Here is a 17,601-nt window from a genome sequence, read left to right on the forward strand (position 1 = left end):
GTTCATAATTATTTATAATTAAATGGTAACATTAATTCAGTCTGTTGCATGCTTATTAACTAGTTGATCATTACCTGTTTGGATTGATTATCACACATTGAAGCAGAATCGTCTAGTGCCAACAAAATTTGATATTCACGTTTAGATGGCTGTGTCCTGCGAAGCCAGATTTTATCCTTTCGAAACCCACTAGCGATGTACGGGATGACCTAAACAACAAACCATTTAAGTACTTGAATTTCTAGAAATGAAAAAAGAAGAATAAGTAATAATTACCTTCCGCATATTTAACCTCTTTCCAGTCTTGTAATCTCCTTTCAATTTGGAAGCTTGTGTCGGTTCCAAAATCAGTCTTAATTGCTCACACAATTCTTGAGATAGAGGAATAGTTTTTCTTTCCAATTCATGCCACTCGTTCATGAATGTGATTTCTTCAAAAGATTTGTTGCTTTGTGGCACGATGTCGGAAATAAGTCCTAACTGGGAAGATTCCGCCTTGTCTCCTAGCAAATTAAGTTGTGTGTGATAAGTTGACTCTGAGGGACGCTGTGCTCCATGTGTTAGTACCCTCTGTCCAGGGGTTTCCAATACGTCTTCAACTTCCTCTTGGTCCAACTCTTCTCGCTTCTTCTGTTTCTTTTTTTCTTTCGGCAAACCTTTTATCAAGTCGGGTGGATTATTGTCAAGTGTTGCATCCCGAATGTCTTCAATATCGCTTGTATCTTTGTTTTCATCGTCCTCATCTTGTTCCATTTTTGGCAATTCTTCAGATTCTTTATCCTTCTCTTGATTTCGATGTTCATTCATTTGCTCAGATGTGGCGTTGTCTATTGTCAATGCGTCATGTTTTTCAGACTCTTTGATATGTTGATATAAATCTGCAGTTTTGTCTGCCTTGTCGTCATTTTCACAACTTGCATCGTCATCCTTCATTGACTCATTTTTCTCTTTTACAGTTTTTAGTCGCGATTTCGTAAGCTCGGAAGAAATTGATCGGTCTTCATCCGTTTCGCCAGGTTTTCGAGAAGCATCCTTGTTTTCATCACCCTTCATGGTTTCCGTATTTTCTTTATTAACAGACTGCCCTTCTTGTCCGACACCATCCTCACTGTTTACTTGACCACTGGATTTTTCTGAAGTGTCTCCACTTTGTTCTTCGTCGACTGATTTCATAACAGTTTCTTGCTTTTCATGAGCACCCAATTCTTTTTTGGAAGTGTTACTATTTGATTGTTTATTATCATCTTGGACAGACGGCTCAGCATTGTCTTCAGTTTTTTGCTCATTGTCTTGTTCCATGCCATCCATTTCTTCTTCGGGTTCTTGGTTTTTATTCTCCTCTTCAAGGTTATCGTTTTGCTCATCAATAATTTCATCAATATTTTTGGCTTGATCGTCAACGTTCCTATTTTCCTCATCCTCCTGGGTTTGGTCAAGTTGGGGGTTGTCAATATCCATACCATCATCGTCATCTTCCCCCTTGTCTGATATTTCATCGTCGCCTTCAATTTTTGGAGTTTCGTCATCCTTCATTTCGGCATCGTTGAAATCCTCCTTATCATCTTTGTCCAAATCGAAAGGATTAGTTTCTTCTTCTTGTCCCTCCTTGTCATCTTCTCCATCTAATTTGAGATCATCTGGGAGATCCATGGGTTCAGGTTCCTCTTCGGGACCATTTTGACCATGATACGGGTCTATCTGGTCATCATTTGGTTCGCCTTCGTCATCCATCTCATTGAACTCTTTCGTTTGTTCCTTTTGGTTGTTATCATTGGGTTTGGGTTCTTGTGACTTCTCTATTTCAGAGTCCTTCGGTGCCAATTCCGGTTCTTCGTTTTGGGAGGCTCCTTTCCCTTCGTTGCTTTCTTTGTTATCCTCATTTTCATCTTCCTCGTCACTAGATCCACCCCACATCTGCACGGATATTCAAACAATTAGCAATTAACATTATATCCCTCTTGCGCTTTGCTACATAAAAGCCAAAAAACTTGCCTTATCGTCAAGAATGTCCTCATCGTCTCCATCAACGTCACCCATTTGCTTGTCCAAATCTTCCTCTTTGTCACTGTCACTATCTTCATCTCCATCCTCATCTTTATCTTTGGACCTTTCCTGCTTATCTTGTTGCTTTCCTTCAAAATCTTCGTTCATTTCGAGCCCCTTTTCATCATCGTCCAAATCTTTATTGGCAGGATCCACGGTCTCTCCAGCCTTCATGGTATCCTCCAACTGATCTTCTGATTCGATCCGATCGGAGACATCTTTTGCGTCTGATGTCGTCTCTCCTATTCGGGATAAAAATTAAATAAATTATTGTTAGGTTATTGCAAGATTATACGATATTTTAAATTTCATTTGAAGGTCATCGGTTGTAATATTTGTGTGATTATGACTTTCTCTTGTTTGATCATATTCAAACTATGTAATGTTGCATTAATAAAATAAAACTAACCTTCGCCAAGGCCCATTCCCGATTTTGCATCAAGTTCGGCGCCTTCTTCAGCAGCTTCTTCTTTATAGTCGGACGGAAGACAAAACCCCTGCAATTAGAAAACGTCAGTTAAGTTGCATGGTTAAAAAATCATCCATTATATACGATATACTTACCTTTTGTGCAAGTGTGCCGAAAAGCCCTGCAAGAACATACAGGAGTTTGCAAGTCTCGCGGTGATGTTCCAAAAAATACTTTATGTAAAACTGAGCAGTTAAAACGTATTGTTTCACTAAAGGCTTTAAAGCATCATAGATTTCAATCATGCCAGAACAGTCTTCTTTTAAAAGTCGCTTGGATATGACAGCTTGCATTTTCGAAAAATGTTCACAAACACTTTGAGCATCCATAAGTTTGACAATAGTGGAAGAAATGTTGTCATGAACGTTAGTGGACTCTGTAGAGTATGGCGACTCGTCAAACTTGTCCAGATTTTGAAACGCGAGCAACACAGTCTCTAATGTTTTCTTAGCTGCAGATCTGAATTTCGCAGTGCTGTTTCCAGAAGAATTATCCGGTTCCTGATTTTCACTTTGCATAAAAGTGGTCAAATCTTTTTGACATTCGACAGAAAGTTCATGACCACATTTTATCTTTGTTGCAAGGATGGATTCATCAGGAATTAGGGTCATCATCTCTGAAAATTTGCTGCATATCTCGTTAGTGAACTGATCCAGTCGAACCAAGCTATCGGTACTAATTCTGGTATAAATTTTTAGTGGCATCGTCAAGTATCGGCCCAAAATCAAGAATAATTCCTTCTTTATTGCATTAAGCGTTGAAAGGACAACGTCAGTAGCAGCAATAAGTTGTTGTTGCTTATCAAGAGGAAAATCGACCATCGATTCAAACAGAATCCGATACTGTGAAGTTTGATGTTCTAGATTGCAAATGTTAGAATAGAACTGATTCTTCCACGCCTCGATTGATATCGTTGTATTTTGAATACAGTCATATTCAGCCAAAACTTTCAAGTTCCAAAATGCAGAGGTAAACTTTTCGATTGCAATTTTTTGCTCACAGGTCATCTGGAATAATTCTACAACAAATCCCTTGCAGCGTTCAGCAATCATGATTCCTAGTTCTTTACTGGGACTTTGAAAGGCTTTCATCATTGCAGAAATCCGGGCAATGGATTTTTGAAAGTAATTATCACAACTATCCCACGCTTTGATTAAGTGAGTATCAGCAGTAGATTTCTTGGTAGTAGTGGTAGAAAAATGACCCCATCCAGCAGAGAGATCGACAGGTTCGGTTAAAAAGTCGAATGGAACTTTTGTATCGACTGGAAGATTCTGGATTTTGATTACGCCTTTCTTGAATGATAGCCCCAAGGGTTGCAAAGTTTTGAAGAGTTCAGCTAGTTAGAAAATAAAACTTGATGAGAACAAACTAGTGAAGAAAGTATGTGAGTCATATAGTTGTATATCTGTCCATCCAACAAAACATTATTTAGGATAAACCTTACCCAAGTGTTTTCTACGCAGGTGGTGCACGTTGTGGAGGGCTCGTTTTCGTTGAGGACCAGAGTCAGGAATCTAATAAATGCAGTTAAAATTATATAATTGATTAGTTTGCATAAACACACCACAAAATAATTATAATGTTTAATAAATTAAGTAGACTTACGTATTGACTTTGTAGTTCATGAACTTTTTGGATAATCGTATCTGTCAACTCGTTAAGTTCTTGTGGTTCCATTTCACAAAGTGACCCGTCTCGATTTAATACAGTGGTTACAATGCTTCTAACTTTTGTACAGAGCTTGGAATATTTCTTGAAAAGCTTTCTTCCAGCTGGACTGCTGCTGAAATTGCAAAGTTGCTTCTCGGTTGGTGTAAATTCGGTAATGATATGTTCGGGAACAGAGTAGAGAGCAGGCTCTATTTTGCTGAGCTTGTATTTTAACTTTTTTCCATCTAAATTTTCAATATCTGCAACAAGAGTGCTGGACACTGGCATTTGTAGAGCCCTTTTATACTCCACGACCAATTTGTTAAGAGTTTTCTGACTTTTCTTGACGGAATCAAGCAGGGCATAAAAGTTGGAATCATTCCAACGAGAAATCTTCATGAATTCCTTTAATTTCTTTTCAATGGGAACTTTTAGCGAATTCAATTTGATTTCCACTTGTTCCTTGAACATGGTGTAGTAACGAATGGTGTTCCAAATGAAAGGTTGAATCGATTTATGAAGTTTCACCATCTTGTGTGTCTCAAGCAGGACGAGATATCGATGCAGATTTTCCAACAATTCAAGACGAGTACCAAATTCTCCAATTGATGCCGATTCCATAAACTTGTGAAGCAACTGGAGCAAATTTTCCTCGGTTTCAATAGTCCCATCCTTATTTGCAATGATTTCCATTACGACAGAAAATAGGTGGAACCACCACGTCTTGGCAGTTGACTTTTGTCTGAAAGGATAAATTAAATGTGTTAATTCCTCATATAATACCACCACAAGCCGCATCAATATATTCATTGAACTTGATGCACACATACCGTTTTAGTGTGTGCTCCAGCAAGTTTTTCCAGAATCGCAATTCCATTTTTCTCCATGAAATTATCAAACTTGTCAATTCTTCGAGATGAGCTGCAATGGACACTCGTTTTGAGGCAACTCCTTCCCATTCTTGGCAAGTGGCTATTTAACACATTAAGTTTTTCATTAATTATAAAAGCAAATCAACATAATATGAGGTAAAAATGTGTTACCTAACAGAAGCTCCAACCCAGTCAAAAATTTCATGATTGGACTATCAATCGAAAATGACTCGATTCTACCAATTATTTTCATAATCTGCAACCATAAATTAATGTTACTATTCGTATTACTAACCGCTGTGAAATTTTAATTGAAAATTCAGCAAACCTGCTGAAGTGCTGGATGGTCTGGCCATTCAAGTAACAACTCGCTTATCCTCTTATTTAGTCCAAAAAATATGCTCTGTAATTTCTGAGCTTCCAAAATATTTGGATCATAGTAGAAATTATACGTGGTTGGATCCCATTTTGAGTTCTGACTATCTCTGCAAAGCTGTCGGTTTGCCACCGTTGCTCCAACAATGAATTCTGCTTCATCTTGATATCCAAGATTGTTGACCGAGTTTCCATCAGAAAATGCATAACATCCAATTTCGAATCTGATAAAAACACCGAAATCGATATTATCTAGTAAACCAGTTTACAACTGTTAGCTGTTACAATTATTTTACCTTTGCATGAATGGCGAAATGTAACTGATTGTCGAGTTTGATGCCGATTTTGACAACCACCTATTTGCGACTAGTGAAGCAGCATAATTGAGTACTTCAAAGAATGACTCTACATCTTCAAGCGACAATTCTCCACACTCGATAGGATTTTGCTCTGTAGCTGGATTGTAGGTGTGGAATCCATCTTCCAGAGCGTGAACCTCGCGTAGGTCTTTGTAGTCCAATTCAAACGAGGGAAATGTGGTAGTCAGGTCATACTCTTCTTGTTCGTCGTCTGTTTTCTCCATTGCTCTCTCCTTCCCCTTGAATACGAAGAAAGCATCCTCCTCTTCTTTTTTGCGTTGCTTCTCAGCTTCTTGATTTCTCCACCATTCTGAAATTTCGGTGCAGTATTTTTGAAGTTGACAAACGTCACCCTTTGTGAGACGTTGTTGTACTTTCAGTTTGTTGCCAAATGAAACGAGAGATGATAGAAACATACTGAAATAAAGCACATAACAATTAATACGTGAGTTGGAGATTTAGACAAATGACACTGAAAGATCATTTACTTTTTGTTAGCTTTTTGAAATGCGAATTTAGCTTCATAAATTCCTCCGATTGATACCCTTGGCTCATCAAATGGAAGTGGGAAGGTCACAATTTTTGCTAACGACGTTCTCAAATTAGGAGAGCAGTATTTCTTAATGTTGTCACAAACCAGTTGATATCCGGTACATGCCTAAAGTATTAAAAAGTCTAAGCATTAATTTCTCCCCAAAATATTATGAAAAATTCGCAAGTGACAATATCTAACCTGAATTGATGCGCTCAAAAATGGTGCCGTAATATCCCAGTACAAAAACTGCTTTGAAAGTTTATGGACAAAATTACGATGGCACAAAAACCAATTTTCGCACTGGATGACAACTGAAGACATCGTGTCGTGAGAGAGGGGTTGACTGAGTAATTGTTCTATCATGGTTGAGAACTCTTTCGCTTTGGCATATGAACCAAAACTATCAACAAACTGCCGTATTTCTTGCATAATCGAAGTGTAAAGTGGTGGACTAGGACGAGGAACAAGCCCGGCTTTGGCATCATTCATATTTGCCGTGTCAGTGACAATATTTTCGACCACAAGATTTATATAGGGATGAATTAAGGTCGAGTCACAACTTTCGTTGAACAGATCTCTCCCGTTTAAGACTAGTTGGTGTAAGCGTTTACTTTGAATCCACGCGTTGTAAACCGATATCTACAATCAATCAAAACGTCATCAATTAGGTTATTTTTATAATATATAAAAGTATAGGTTATTAGCAACCTGATCTTCAAGATATGAAGCAAGGACTTCTTTTTCAACCACGGGATCAACGGCTGGTAGATAACTAGACACGTCCATCATATATGAGGCTGACTCAGCCATGATGAGACCAATTCTTACAATAACTGATGCCTGCATCTTCTTATCATTTCTATCTTCTTGTAAAAGATAAGTCAAGTTTTCCAAAGAATTTATCCAGGTTTGAAACTGGGTGATCGACGAAGAGCAGTTGTCAGCAAATATAGATTTCCAACCGTTCAAGACGATTACGAAATTTCGAACCAATTTTTTCATGGCAAAGGATGCATTACGTTTTTGAGGGGTTAAAAGTTCAGTTGATAATATTGACAAGAGCTTTTCTTGATTGTTGCGAAATAAGCCATTACTTTCGAGAGGTGATATCCTATACGTCATTTTTTCTTCATCGACCAAAATTCGGGATGCGTAAACCGGCAGCAATAAAGCGCTCTCAATGTTGGCTACTGGAAAGTTGGTATAAAGGTGACGAAATCTCTCCATATCTTCCCATTGTATAAATGGCACGATTGAATTTCCAACCACATGTTCATTCAAACATGCAAGAAGGAATGGATTGATAAAAGCTGAGAATGAAGATAAGCCATCACAGGATTGCCTTTGTATGTGCTGGTATTCTTGTAAAGCTTGAATATTTAACAATGTCGAGTCGATATTTTCGTCAGCAGATTTGTGGAGTTTCTGAATTTCTTGTTGGACTTGCAGCAAAGATTCAAGATTTACTGCAAATCGGAAGTTAATATTTAATTTTTCATGGCATAATACAACAATAAATGTGTGTACATAAACATATGTAAAATGCAATTATACTGTAATACTGGAATTACCATTTGGTGATGTCTGATTTTTTAAAACAAACGTTGAGAAATCAAGTAAAATGTGATGCATGTGTGAGCATTGTTCAGACGCAAAGAACCTGCGTAGATTCTGTTTTGAAATGTAGTCTTCGCAGGACCACGCTGCGCTGAGGATTCTATAATAAAATTTTATAAAGAAATGATCTAAGAATTTTATAAGATACACTTGGTTGAACTTGAAAGTGGAACTTACTGCATGAAAATGTTTGTACTTTCCGAGTTAAAGGAACCAGTCAAGTGCCGCGATGTACACATGTCTCTGAACGTCTTGTTTCTTCTTAGTAAAACTCCATCTCGGCAATGACTCAAAGTTTGAAAGCAATTATCCACCAATGTTTGTATTTCACGTTGAGCAAGCATGGCCTTCAGGTTTCCAAGAGTTGGGACAACTTGTTCAGAAATCCATTGGACGATTAGATTCATGTTCGCCATCAGTTTTTCATCAGGTAGACCGGCAGAGCAAGTCTCAGAGCAAATGTCAGCAAGTCGCTTTCCCCAGAGTGATGCCTTGAGACCGTCCAGCCACATTTGTGCAAAATGGTGATGATGAAAGCCGGATGCATTCTCGTCATCAAAACTACCACTACTGGTAAGAGATTTGGTGTCCCAGCAGGGTTTTCCAGCAGAAGAAGTAGCAGTAGAAGAAGAAAGACAAGTTTCATACGTAGGGTGATAGTGGGAAGCTAGACAGGGGAGGAAAATGAAATTAAATATTATTTAAACAGGATGTTGCCGGGCCGGGTGATGATTGCTATTTTTCTTTCTCCATCACCCCATTACATAATACAAAACAGATCTCCTCTCTTCACAATAAATATTATACCACCGAGTATTTCACACATTAAAAAAGTTTAAAATGTCAGCCACCCCCACTTCTAGTAGTAGTAGTAAGAGGAAGGAGACTCCAACCAGCAGCAAAAGTAGTGATAAGAAGAAGAAGGGAGAAAAAAGTGAAAGTGCTGGGACTGAGAAAAAGTTTCGATATTTAGTGGAGGATAGTGCTGACGATAGTCACGGAGAAGAGGAAGGTCAAACTAAACCTAAGTGGAAGATAATCCCTACGACAAGGGATCCTCCGAAACGGCCAAACTCCAAATATGTGCGGACTCGCAAGGAGATTCAGGTGCGTGAGGATAAGCCGACTCCCTCTTGGTGGAAAATGACCAAAGTTTTACAGACTGCAAAGAAACAGTCCACCCAGCCGAAAGGTACATACAATTATTGTTGAACATGTCATGAATTATTATACAATATATTTACAATCATGTATTGTATGCAGATCAATCCGACAACAAGTTCAGAGACTTTTTCTTCAAATTAAACGAGGAACTCAAGATAAAGGAGGAGGAGGAGGAGAAAGTTGATGAAGTGGAAGTTGAGGAGGCTGTTTCTGGTCAGTCGGACATGCTCACCCCACTATCTGGAGCCACCCCCGAAACAATCCAAATGAAGAACAATGAGTGGACTATTGACATGCGGGAGAGGGTGGTGAAACACCTTGAAACTATGGGGTGGGATGGAGTGAAAGTACCAGGCACTAATTATAATGTCGCGTATCGAGGACCGGATGAGAGGAAGAAGTACTACAGAGAGTACTCGGCGATGGTTATAGTTAATGGTGTTTATACCAATCCCATCTGTGAATTCCTGGGTATGTTATGCATATGTTGTGTATTGACAAACAAACTGCATAACTTTATATCATGTGCATTTTATTATTATTTCTATTATGGTAGGATGTTTCAGTACTCAAGGGACTAGGATGGAAGAATTTCCAAAATGTAATAACCACAAGGGGAAGAACACTGGATTTGTTGTTGCGGAGTTTACGGATGGTGAAAATAAACGACACGACGTTATTTTCCATGTGATTGCATCCTTTACTTTCCACGAGGATGACGAAGAAGAAGTAAAGGAGAAGAATACCACCAATAATTTAAAAAAGATGATTAGTGATTCTGGTGCAAGATCGACAAGTGAGTGTGGTTGGAAGACTTACTGCGAGGAGCGGATTTTGAAGGGAATGCCTAAACCGGAAGCAGTTGAAATTGTGGGAGAACCTCGACGACGGCGATATTTCGACGAGGAGGACGATGCCATGAAAATCTATACTTCTCGTCAAGTAATAAATAATATTACAATATAAATACATTTGACCTCATTTTTGAAATTTAAAGCCTGTCATAAGAGTGATAATTTAACTAATAATGAACGAATTGGTTTATTACAGACTGTGACCCTCTTGAAGATGCTTCTCTGGCCCAACACCACCATCAAAATAATTTGTATCAATGAGATGATCAACTTTCCGAACGGGGCTTATTCAGAATTCAAGGAGGAAATGGATTTTTGGGGAATGGAACTACGAGTTTACGACACCATCAAGAAAGAAGATGCAAACAAGATGCTTTCTCCAGTTCCATATCTCAATATGGCTCAATCTGGGGACACAATCGGGTCAATGTTGAAGAGTGAGAAGAAAGAGGAGGAGGAAGATGATAAGAAGGAGGAAAAAAAGGAAGAGCCAATTGCTGTGTTGTACTTTGTATCCAATCCCTACATTCTCTATCCGGGTCAGGCTAACAACAGAAATGTTCACAGCAACCCCAACTCAAGTGACCCAGTCATTTGTTACAAACAGCAAATGGGCGATGACCCTCCCTACAAAATAATCCCCATTGGAACAGTGAAAGATGGCAATAAGTACAAGTGGGAGGCACATCACCACGTTGCTGCATTCTTCGCCTCTGCTCTGAAGATGCAGAACTGCATCAACCCGGGTGACTACGATGCCGAATCCTCTCATCCCTACTATATTAATAAGCAAACCAGCTCGAAATACTTTGATAAAAAGTCACTGGGAATCATCAACGAGCTTATGAAAAAGTATTTTTTCATTGATGTTTATTTGGGGGCTAAGATTTAAGTTTAAAGGTTGTCCTAAGTATTTCGTTACATTTATTATTTATATGGTAATAAATATACTTACCTAGAGCCCAAAAAGCTTGTAGAAACTCAAATAACGATCCAGCATCTGAAAACTTTAGGTTTTTAAGTACGAATCCCAAACTTCCCTTCCTTGGGTTTTGAATAGAGCTCTGATGAAAGATTCCGCATTGATGGTACATTCTTAGTGAAATTTTCAATGTCTTGAACAAATGACGAATCTTGCTGATTTCATTTACTTGAGAAGAAAACTTTACAATTATATCCGTTTGCTCTTGAATATCCCAAAAATGCTTTTCCCAATCGATGAAACTTTCAAACTCTTCAGACTCCAAAATAGTTGCCAACTTGTTCACAAAACTCGCTTTCAACGGATATTGCAATCCTAGTGCAATAGATAATACCCGAACGTCTTGTTGTCTTATGACCCGGGAGACTACCGACAAAATCAAGAAATCCTCCACGAGGTCTTTCGTGAATTTCCTTCCGCATTGATTGTCCACCATAAAACTTAGCTGACCCAAGCCCCATTCCAAAGTCTCCAAATGTTTCCATGAACGGTACAGGTCACAGCTAACAAAGTTTTGCAACGCCACAGGAAGCCTATTACCAAAAATAGAAAAAGACGTTTAAAACCCATACGGATTCAACTTAACTGATTACAAAGATTCAATTCATATATTTTCAAAAACTAAATCCACTCACAAGGACACCGTAGAAGACGAAGACGAACTAGAGTTTATTGTCTGAATCATTGTTTTGAAAGCATCCCGCATCTTCAATCCAGAAGCAGCCGAGGTGTCGAAATTTCCGGACATATACCAATTACTCAATGATCTCTGACAAGCCTCCGGCAAACTGATTCCTTGCTGAAGTTGTACTACAATTTCCTTTGTGCTTGATACAATTCGGAAAACAGACAATTCCGTCGAGTCTAAAAAGATAAAGAATTTGTAAAGGAAATTTATTTAATACGTGGCGATAAGCAACAAAGAAAGCCACCTTTTCTTTATCATCTTTATACACTACTTTGCATTTGCATAGTACCTGTAGCCAAACTTGTAGAGTCTGTCAGCTCCGTATGTAAATTGATCAACGCCTTACGAATCCCACAATCCTTTAACCCTTCTGCTCTTAACAGATTATCCAGATCGAAAAAGGTGATCCCAAACGGTGAAATAGGACTTTTGGAGATGGAGACGGACAGAATCCTAGAATTCACAACAACAAAACAACCAAGTTAGATATACAATTTGCTTGGAGAAGATCAAGAAATCATAAATTATCCAGAAGAAAGGTGAAAGGAAAGGGAAAGCAAGCTCCGAAAGAGCACCTCAATCTTATTCTGAGTGAAAGGCTAGCCAAGTTCAAAGGAAGGCTACAAGGGATCATTGCTGGCAAGGAAAACGTGCAAGCAATTTATCATGGCATCCGCCGTAGTAAACTAAACCAACTCTCTCTACTTACTTTCCAACAGTAGCAGCTTCACCTTCGGAATCATTTGTCTCACATCCAGGAGGAGGAGAAGAAGTTGCAACATGAGAAGAAGAAAAAGTCTCATCATGTACAGCCCCCATATAAATTTCCACACCTCGGTTTCTCATGGCCCTGAAAACAAAAGCATTCGTCATGAAAGTTTCTTCATGTTTAAATGACAGATTACCCGCAAGGTATATGTACAAACAACCAAGTAATATTTCGTAATACATGTTATGTTAGGTACTGTTTGGACAGGACGCAAGATCAAAAACAAAATATTTATTACGAAACTTGTCCAATTATTTAATGTGCCATGTCAGTCTTTTCTTCACAAATAAATACACATGCTGTAAGTACCTGGATATCTCTCCGTAGGCAGGATCCACAGTCAAGATAAGGCGAAATTCGGGATCTGGCTTAATTTCCAAAATATTCCCATCAATGCTGCCTCGTTCAGATAGCAAGATAGACCCATTCGGCTCCAGTAGGGAATTGAGACGATCAAGAACGGCAGCAGAGCAACGGTTCGCTCCATCAATTAGAAGCCATTCCCCGTTCTCCATGGACTGCGGACATGTTATAAAAGTTATAGGTTTAGGACAGAATAAATGTTGCATTAGGATTTCCTCTTTTGATTTTCATATTAATTCTTAAAGCATGCATAATGTGTAAAAATAGCCGACTTGATTTTCTTGCCAAAACTTCAAAGGTACAAAACTTTCTCCACTTTTTATCTAATTATTATAAACTTGAATTTCATTATATACTTGCACATCCTTGTACGTAGGTATGCGTGACAAGTCCCTGAAACGACACAAGAGTTAAGTAAGACATTGTAACAACCTTAATCAGCTTGCTGTCGATCCATTGGAAAGATCCCGTTTGAATTCCTGCCTTCAAATGGGTGTAAATTTGCTCCAATTCCGATCCCAAAATTTTCAATCCCTTTGAGACCTTCTGCTGGATCTGTTCCTGTTCCCTCGGTTTTTGGATTCCTGATCCCATTTCGGCAGAAAAGGTAGTAGCGGAGAAAGAATTTCCTTTATTTTCATATGAGGACATGGAGAGATTACGAGACTCTGACTCTGCGAATGATTTGCATTTTAAGTATGCCGTCTGGAGAAAGTCGGCTCGGGTTTGGATCCTCTTCACTTCTTCATCGACATCGTGAGCCAATCCTTCTTCTACAACACATTCAACACAAAAACCAACCAACCGGTTGCCGTTAGAATGCAAAATTCTTCTATGTATTCTACTGCTTAATACCCCACCACCCAGAGCAAATGAGGACTAGGAATATTCCTTCCCCTTCAATTTTTTACGATTGATCAACGCAATGAAGGAACGTGTTATTTTATTTTTTACTTCTTGGCAGTCAATCCTCTAGCAATGTAAATCTCATGCATACTTATAATACCCTTAAATATTTTGGGTTCTAAAAATGTGTCAGTTAAAGAAAAATAGACATCTTAAGATAACTTATAGCAAAAAATATGGGATGCAGAAAAAGCCGACGTGTTTTCCCTCCTCCAAGATCCAGATCTCTAAGCACGTTCCGTCAATGAGATGAATGAGTCTCTCTCTCAACCGGGATCGAAGAGGAGAGCAAAGACAGCAATAATAAAAACTTTCCCTTCTCAACCATTAAAATACTCTGCTGAATTAATTAAAGTGGCTAATTTTATCTCTCTCTTTTCTATTTTCATTCCTCGGCAATAATTTCACTGTTGCTAAAAAAAGAGAAAGCGTCTCATCCTTTCGTCCTTCTCGACGCACAGTTTCAACAAATCTTAGCCATACCAGCCAGCCGCCAACGGCCCGTTACCACGATAAATATCCAACGTCAAACGATGAGCACTATACAAAACTGTGTATTTTCTTCATCATATATCAAAAACGATTTATTCATGCCTCGAACTTGGCCCAGAAGAGAGCAGAATTAAATTTAGTTGCTTCTTGTGCAAGGATTTTATCCCTTCTTTTGGGGTTCGTCGTCTCTTTTCCCCGCAGCAACTCTTTCCCTGTCCCTTCCTATCTCTGTCTCTTGTAACATTAGAATAATTTACATACATTTGCTTTTGAAATGCAAATTTCCCAGGATGACAAAATCATTATATTGTAATCAAATTAAAAATAGAACAAAGTATGAAAACTACGTACCTGGGCTTAAATTGGGTAAATTCTTCAGGGATGACCAGACGTCAATGAGTTCGTCATCAATTCGGTCGGATAAGACCAATTGTTTCACGAATTGCTGTAATATCTTCACCAAGTGTTTCGTAACGTCGTAAACTCGGCGATAAATGTCGGCCTGGAAAAATAAGACGAAACAAAATTACATTCCATACGGACGGATACATGCTCGTCATTGTCTCTAAAGTTGTAAAAGAGAAGAAATTGGTCATCAATTATCCATCGTGTCTGGCAGCCATAACTTGTTTCAGAAAGAGGTGACATATAGATGCCGTAAATTACATGATCAAAACTTTTCCATTAAATATGGGACAATGGCGATCATAAAATTTTGCAACATAATAATAATTCGTCTGGCTAAAAATAAAATATTGTTCGACACAAAACAGCATAGTCCACTGTCAAGGTGGTAGCGATGGAAGAGGAGCAGCTATAAAACATATCGCTCTTGTTGAGGAATGAATATTATGCGACAAAGCATGACAAAGTAACCGAGCAGGACAGATCATAAAAATGACGGACTACCAGACCAACCATGAAGCAAAACTCATTCTCGAAGTAAAAAAATACCTACAAAGCCCGAGCCGGGGTTATACTGCTCAATTAAGTTTTAACTAACTGTAGGTAAACACATCAACTTTCAAAATTGGTGTCCGACTAAGATCCGTTTAGCTAGATAAGGCTCAAGAATGTCCAATTTAACGTGGCATGTAACATATAAAAAATACAGTCAATTCAGAAATGTTTGCTGCATTCTTTTATATGCATAGGCGGACACGGTTTCATAAGGACTCGTTCGGGCTAAATAAAAGTAGGCATCATAAATGTCCCTATAAAGGGCCTCACAAGATTGCAATTTCCGACGGTTTAAATTCGCGAGCAATAAATTTGAACCTTGAAAAAGAATGACATGACACAGCGACCAGCAACGCTACCTCATACGTCAATCCAGGTGGGAAATTGTGCAGTCACCGAAAATCACAATCACTTTGTTCATAAATGTTTATTTAATACGTGAATATCTATTAATAACCGGGTGACGAGACAGGTGTCAGACATCAATTGTTTACTTATCAATCTTTCATTAGAGCGTGAATCACAAACTTCTAACGTTTATTGCTTTCACATCCCCAACTAACAATAATGTCACGTACAGAGCTTTAGTAATTTGTTCCTCATTTCCGCCCGTCAGAAGAGAGGTAGAGACAATGTTCATCAGCTATGACGCGTAATTAGAACAAACATCAAAAATACGGAGGTACACTCTCCAATTGTAATAAGCCCACTCTCGGCAAAGACTGTAATCCAATTAAAATCTCGCAAACGAATTCCATCCTGAAGCTCTCTCTCTCTAGTTTCAATGAAAATCTGGAAAAACAACTCCCTCGTGAGTTCCCTTCACTCTCTGCTAACTGTAAAAACACTTTCCAAGTGGAGAAAAAGAAGAAAGGTAACTAACCAAAAAAAATTAAATCTGCATCAATTAACGGCAACAAAGTTCTCCTTGTAATAAAATACAGATCCACCATAAATGCCAGAGAAAAAATGAAAACCTGTGGACTTTCATTTATGATAATGGATCCTCAACAGCAGAAATCACGTGAAATTTGGTCTGCAGAATGAATACAATCCTAAAAAAACCAGTACCAACATTCCCAGCAGAACTACTTCATTTCTAATTAGAATTACAGAGATAGAAACCAAATGGGCCTGGAAGATGTGATGTGAGAAGCAGAAAAAAAGCGTATATTCAAATTCTCTAACTAAAATAACATTACAACAAAAGTTCGACTTCATCTCGTGAACAACCCGCAGAAGTAGGAACACAAGCCTTCCTCTCTTTCGGAGATAAATACATAGAAAAAACTTTGCAAGAATATAACGGGTCAACGTTCACCATGATAAAATAAAGAGTATAAAACTTCTCCATGTTTATATGGATGGAGCAAACTGAAACTTTCCCTGAAAAGAAGAAGACTAATCCACCACGTACGACGTACCTATCTCTAAATTTTCTAAAATCCACTCATCAAGGAAACGGAAAGAGAGAGAAGAAAGAAAATTGTGGGGCAAAAACGACCAGCTTGTCCTGGGCAATTAACCGTAATAAACTTTCAACGTTCCTCTTTCAAGTTTTATCGCTTAAAGCACCTAAATCCAACCTATCTATCTGCACACTATTTATATGCGAACCCACACGCATTACACATCGAAATTGTAGCAGGATTGGGCTTGTCGCTTGTTAAATTCAACTTTACAACGACACAAAAGCGACTGAAATGGCGCCCCTAAGAGAGATCCTTGTACACATAAGAAACCATAATAGGATAGGGAACCAGGGAGAGAAAGTAGGCACACATTCAACCAGCAAAGATTGCATACATACACGCCTTTAATAAGTAGCTGTGTTAATATTAATGCAAGACTGACAGATTGAAGAGAAAGTACTTTCATAAATTCTACAACGCGCATAAATCCGAGTATAAGCTTGTTATTTATTCCAGTAAGGATTCATATTTCTTTAGTCACATCACACACAAAACCCTTTAAAAAGCCTAACGTTCCACACAATAACATCAACACGACATGATACACACGACGAAGGAAAGGGTGTGCATGTACACAAACGAGGAAGAATAAGAAGAAGACACAATAAACTCTCGAGGCAAGTCACGTATCATCATGTGTGTGATGCTGAAATCGCAAGGTTATTTTTTGGCGTGTTGTGCTGCAACTGCAGTAGCAAGGAGGATCGAGGATGGCATTATTTTGATAAAATGAAAGACCCACTGTTTCGCAACAATTTCTTCAAAAGAGACCAAAAAGACGCAATGTTTGAAATGACCCTAAATGAATTTTAACTTAAAACACGAACCAGTAAAAGCACCGTGGTATGATGTGCCCGGGTAAAAGAGTGACATCAAAGGAGAAAGTTTTCATCATGCATTCTGACATTCTGACAGAGATGCACTTAACTTCATTAGCATTCCAAGCACTTGTTTTGATTAGGAGAACGCGGTATGAATTCACTAACACGGAGTGACCTTATTAGTCTGGCAGTAATAAACGTCCTCAC

General features: G+C 38.5%; 2 protein-coding genes across 2 annotated transcripts in view; one reads left to right on the forward strand and one right to left on the reverse strand.

Moving 5' to 3' along the window:
- LOC110854046 (midasin) overlaps positions 1 to 17,601 on the reverse strand; it is a 55,914-nt gene that overhangs the window by 702 nt on the left and 37,611 nt on the right. The window contains exons 22-44 of the mRNA XM_022102440.2: positions 14,493 to 14,643; positions 13,176 to 13,516; positions 12,690 to 12,898; positions 12,321 to 12,461; positions 11,901 to 12,064; positions 11,559 to 11,787; positions 10,897 to 11,456; positions 8,101 to 8,590; positions 7,878 to 8,023; positions 7,015 to 7,772; positions 6,505 to 6,945; positions 6,260 to 6,429; positions 5,709 to 6,188; positions 5,366 to 5,636; positions 5,209 to 5,293; positions 4,996 to 5,137; positions 4,121 to 4,907; positions 3,960 to 4,029; positions 2,608 to 3,851; positions 2,453 to 2,540; positions 1,993 to 2,285; positions 277 to 1,914; positions 75 to 209 (exon numbers count right to left, since the gene is read on the reverse strand). Of these exons, the coding sequence (XP_021958132.2) occupies positions 75 to 209; positions 277 to 1,914; positions 1,993 to 2,285; positions 2,453 to 2,540; positions 2,608 to 3,851; positions 3,960 to 4,029; positions 4,121 to 4,907; positions 4,996 to 5,137; positions 5,209 to 5,293; positions 5,366 to 5,636; positions 5,709 to 6,188; positions 6,260 to 6,429; positions 6,505 to 6,945; positions 7,015 to 7,772; positions 7,878 to 8,023; positions 8,101 to 8,590; positions 10,897 to 11,456; positions 11,559 to 11,787; positions 11,901 to 12,064; positions 12,321 to 12,461; positions 12,690 to 12,898; positions 13,176 to 13,516; positions 14,493 to 14,643 (9,033 nt within the window). The remainder of the gene's footprint in view (positions 1 to 74; positions 210 to 276; positions 1,915 to 1,992; positions 2,286 to 2,452; positions 2,541 to 2,607; positions 3,852 to 3,959; positions 4,030 to 4,120; positions 4,908 to 4,995; positions 5,138 to 5,208; positions 5,294 to 5,365; positions 5,637 to 5,708; positions 6,189 to 6,259; positions 6,430 to 6,504; positions 6,946 to 7,014; positions 7,773 to 7,877; positions 8,024 to 8,100; positions 8,591 to 10,896; positions 11,457 to 11,558; positions 11,788 to 11,900; positions 12,065 to 12,320; positions 12,462 to 12,689; positions 12,899 to 13,175; positions 13,517 to 14,492; positions 14,644 to 17,601) is intronic.
- Positions 8,642 to 10,910, forward strand: LOC110854397. The gene is made up of 4 exons (XM_022102831.2): positions 8,642 to 9,115; positions 9,187 to 9,558; positions 9,644 to 10,029; positions 10,138 to 10,910. Exons 1-4 carry the CDS (start codon positions 8,764 to 8,766, stop codon positions 10,831 to 10,833), a joined length of 1,806 nt encoding a protein of 601 aa, XP_021958523.2. The 5' UTR covers positions 8,642 to 8,763; the 3' UTR covers positions 10,834 to 10,910.

Source organism: Folsomia candida, unplaced genomic scaffold, assembly GCF_002217175.1.
Source record: "Folsomia candida strain VU population unplaced genomic scaffold, ASM221717v1 Fcan01_Sc009, whole genome shotgun sequence".
NCBI lineage: Eukaryota > Metazoa > Arthropoda > Collembola > Entomobryomorpha > Isotomidae > Folsomia > Folsomia candida.

Coding starts and splice junctions, on each gene's coding strand:
- LOC110854397 (XM_022102831.2), top strand. CDS start 8,764: ATGTCAGCCACCCCCACTTCTAGTAGTAGTAGTAAGAGGAAGGAGACT. Junction 9,116..9,186: donor ACAGTCCACCCAGCCGAAAG/GTACATACAATT, acceptor TATTGTATGCAG/ATCAATCCGACAACAAGTTC. Junction 10,030..10,137: donor AAATCTATACTTCTCGTCAA/GTAATAAATAAT, acceptor GGTTTATTACAG/ACTGTGACCCTCTTGAAGAT.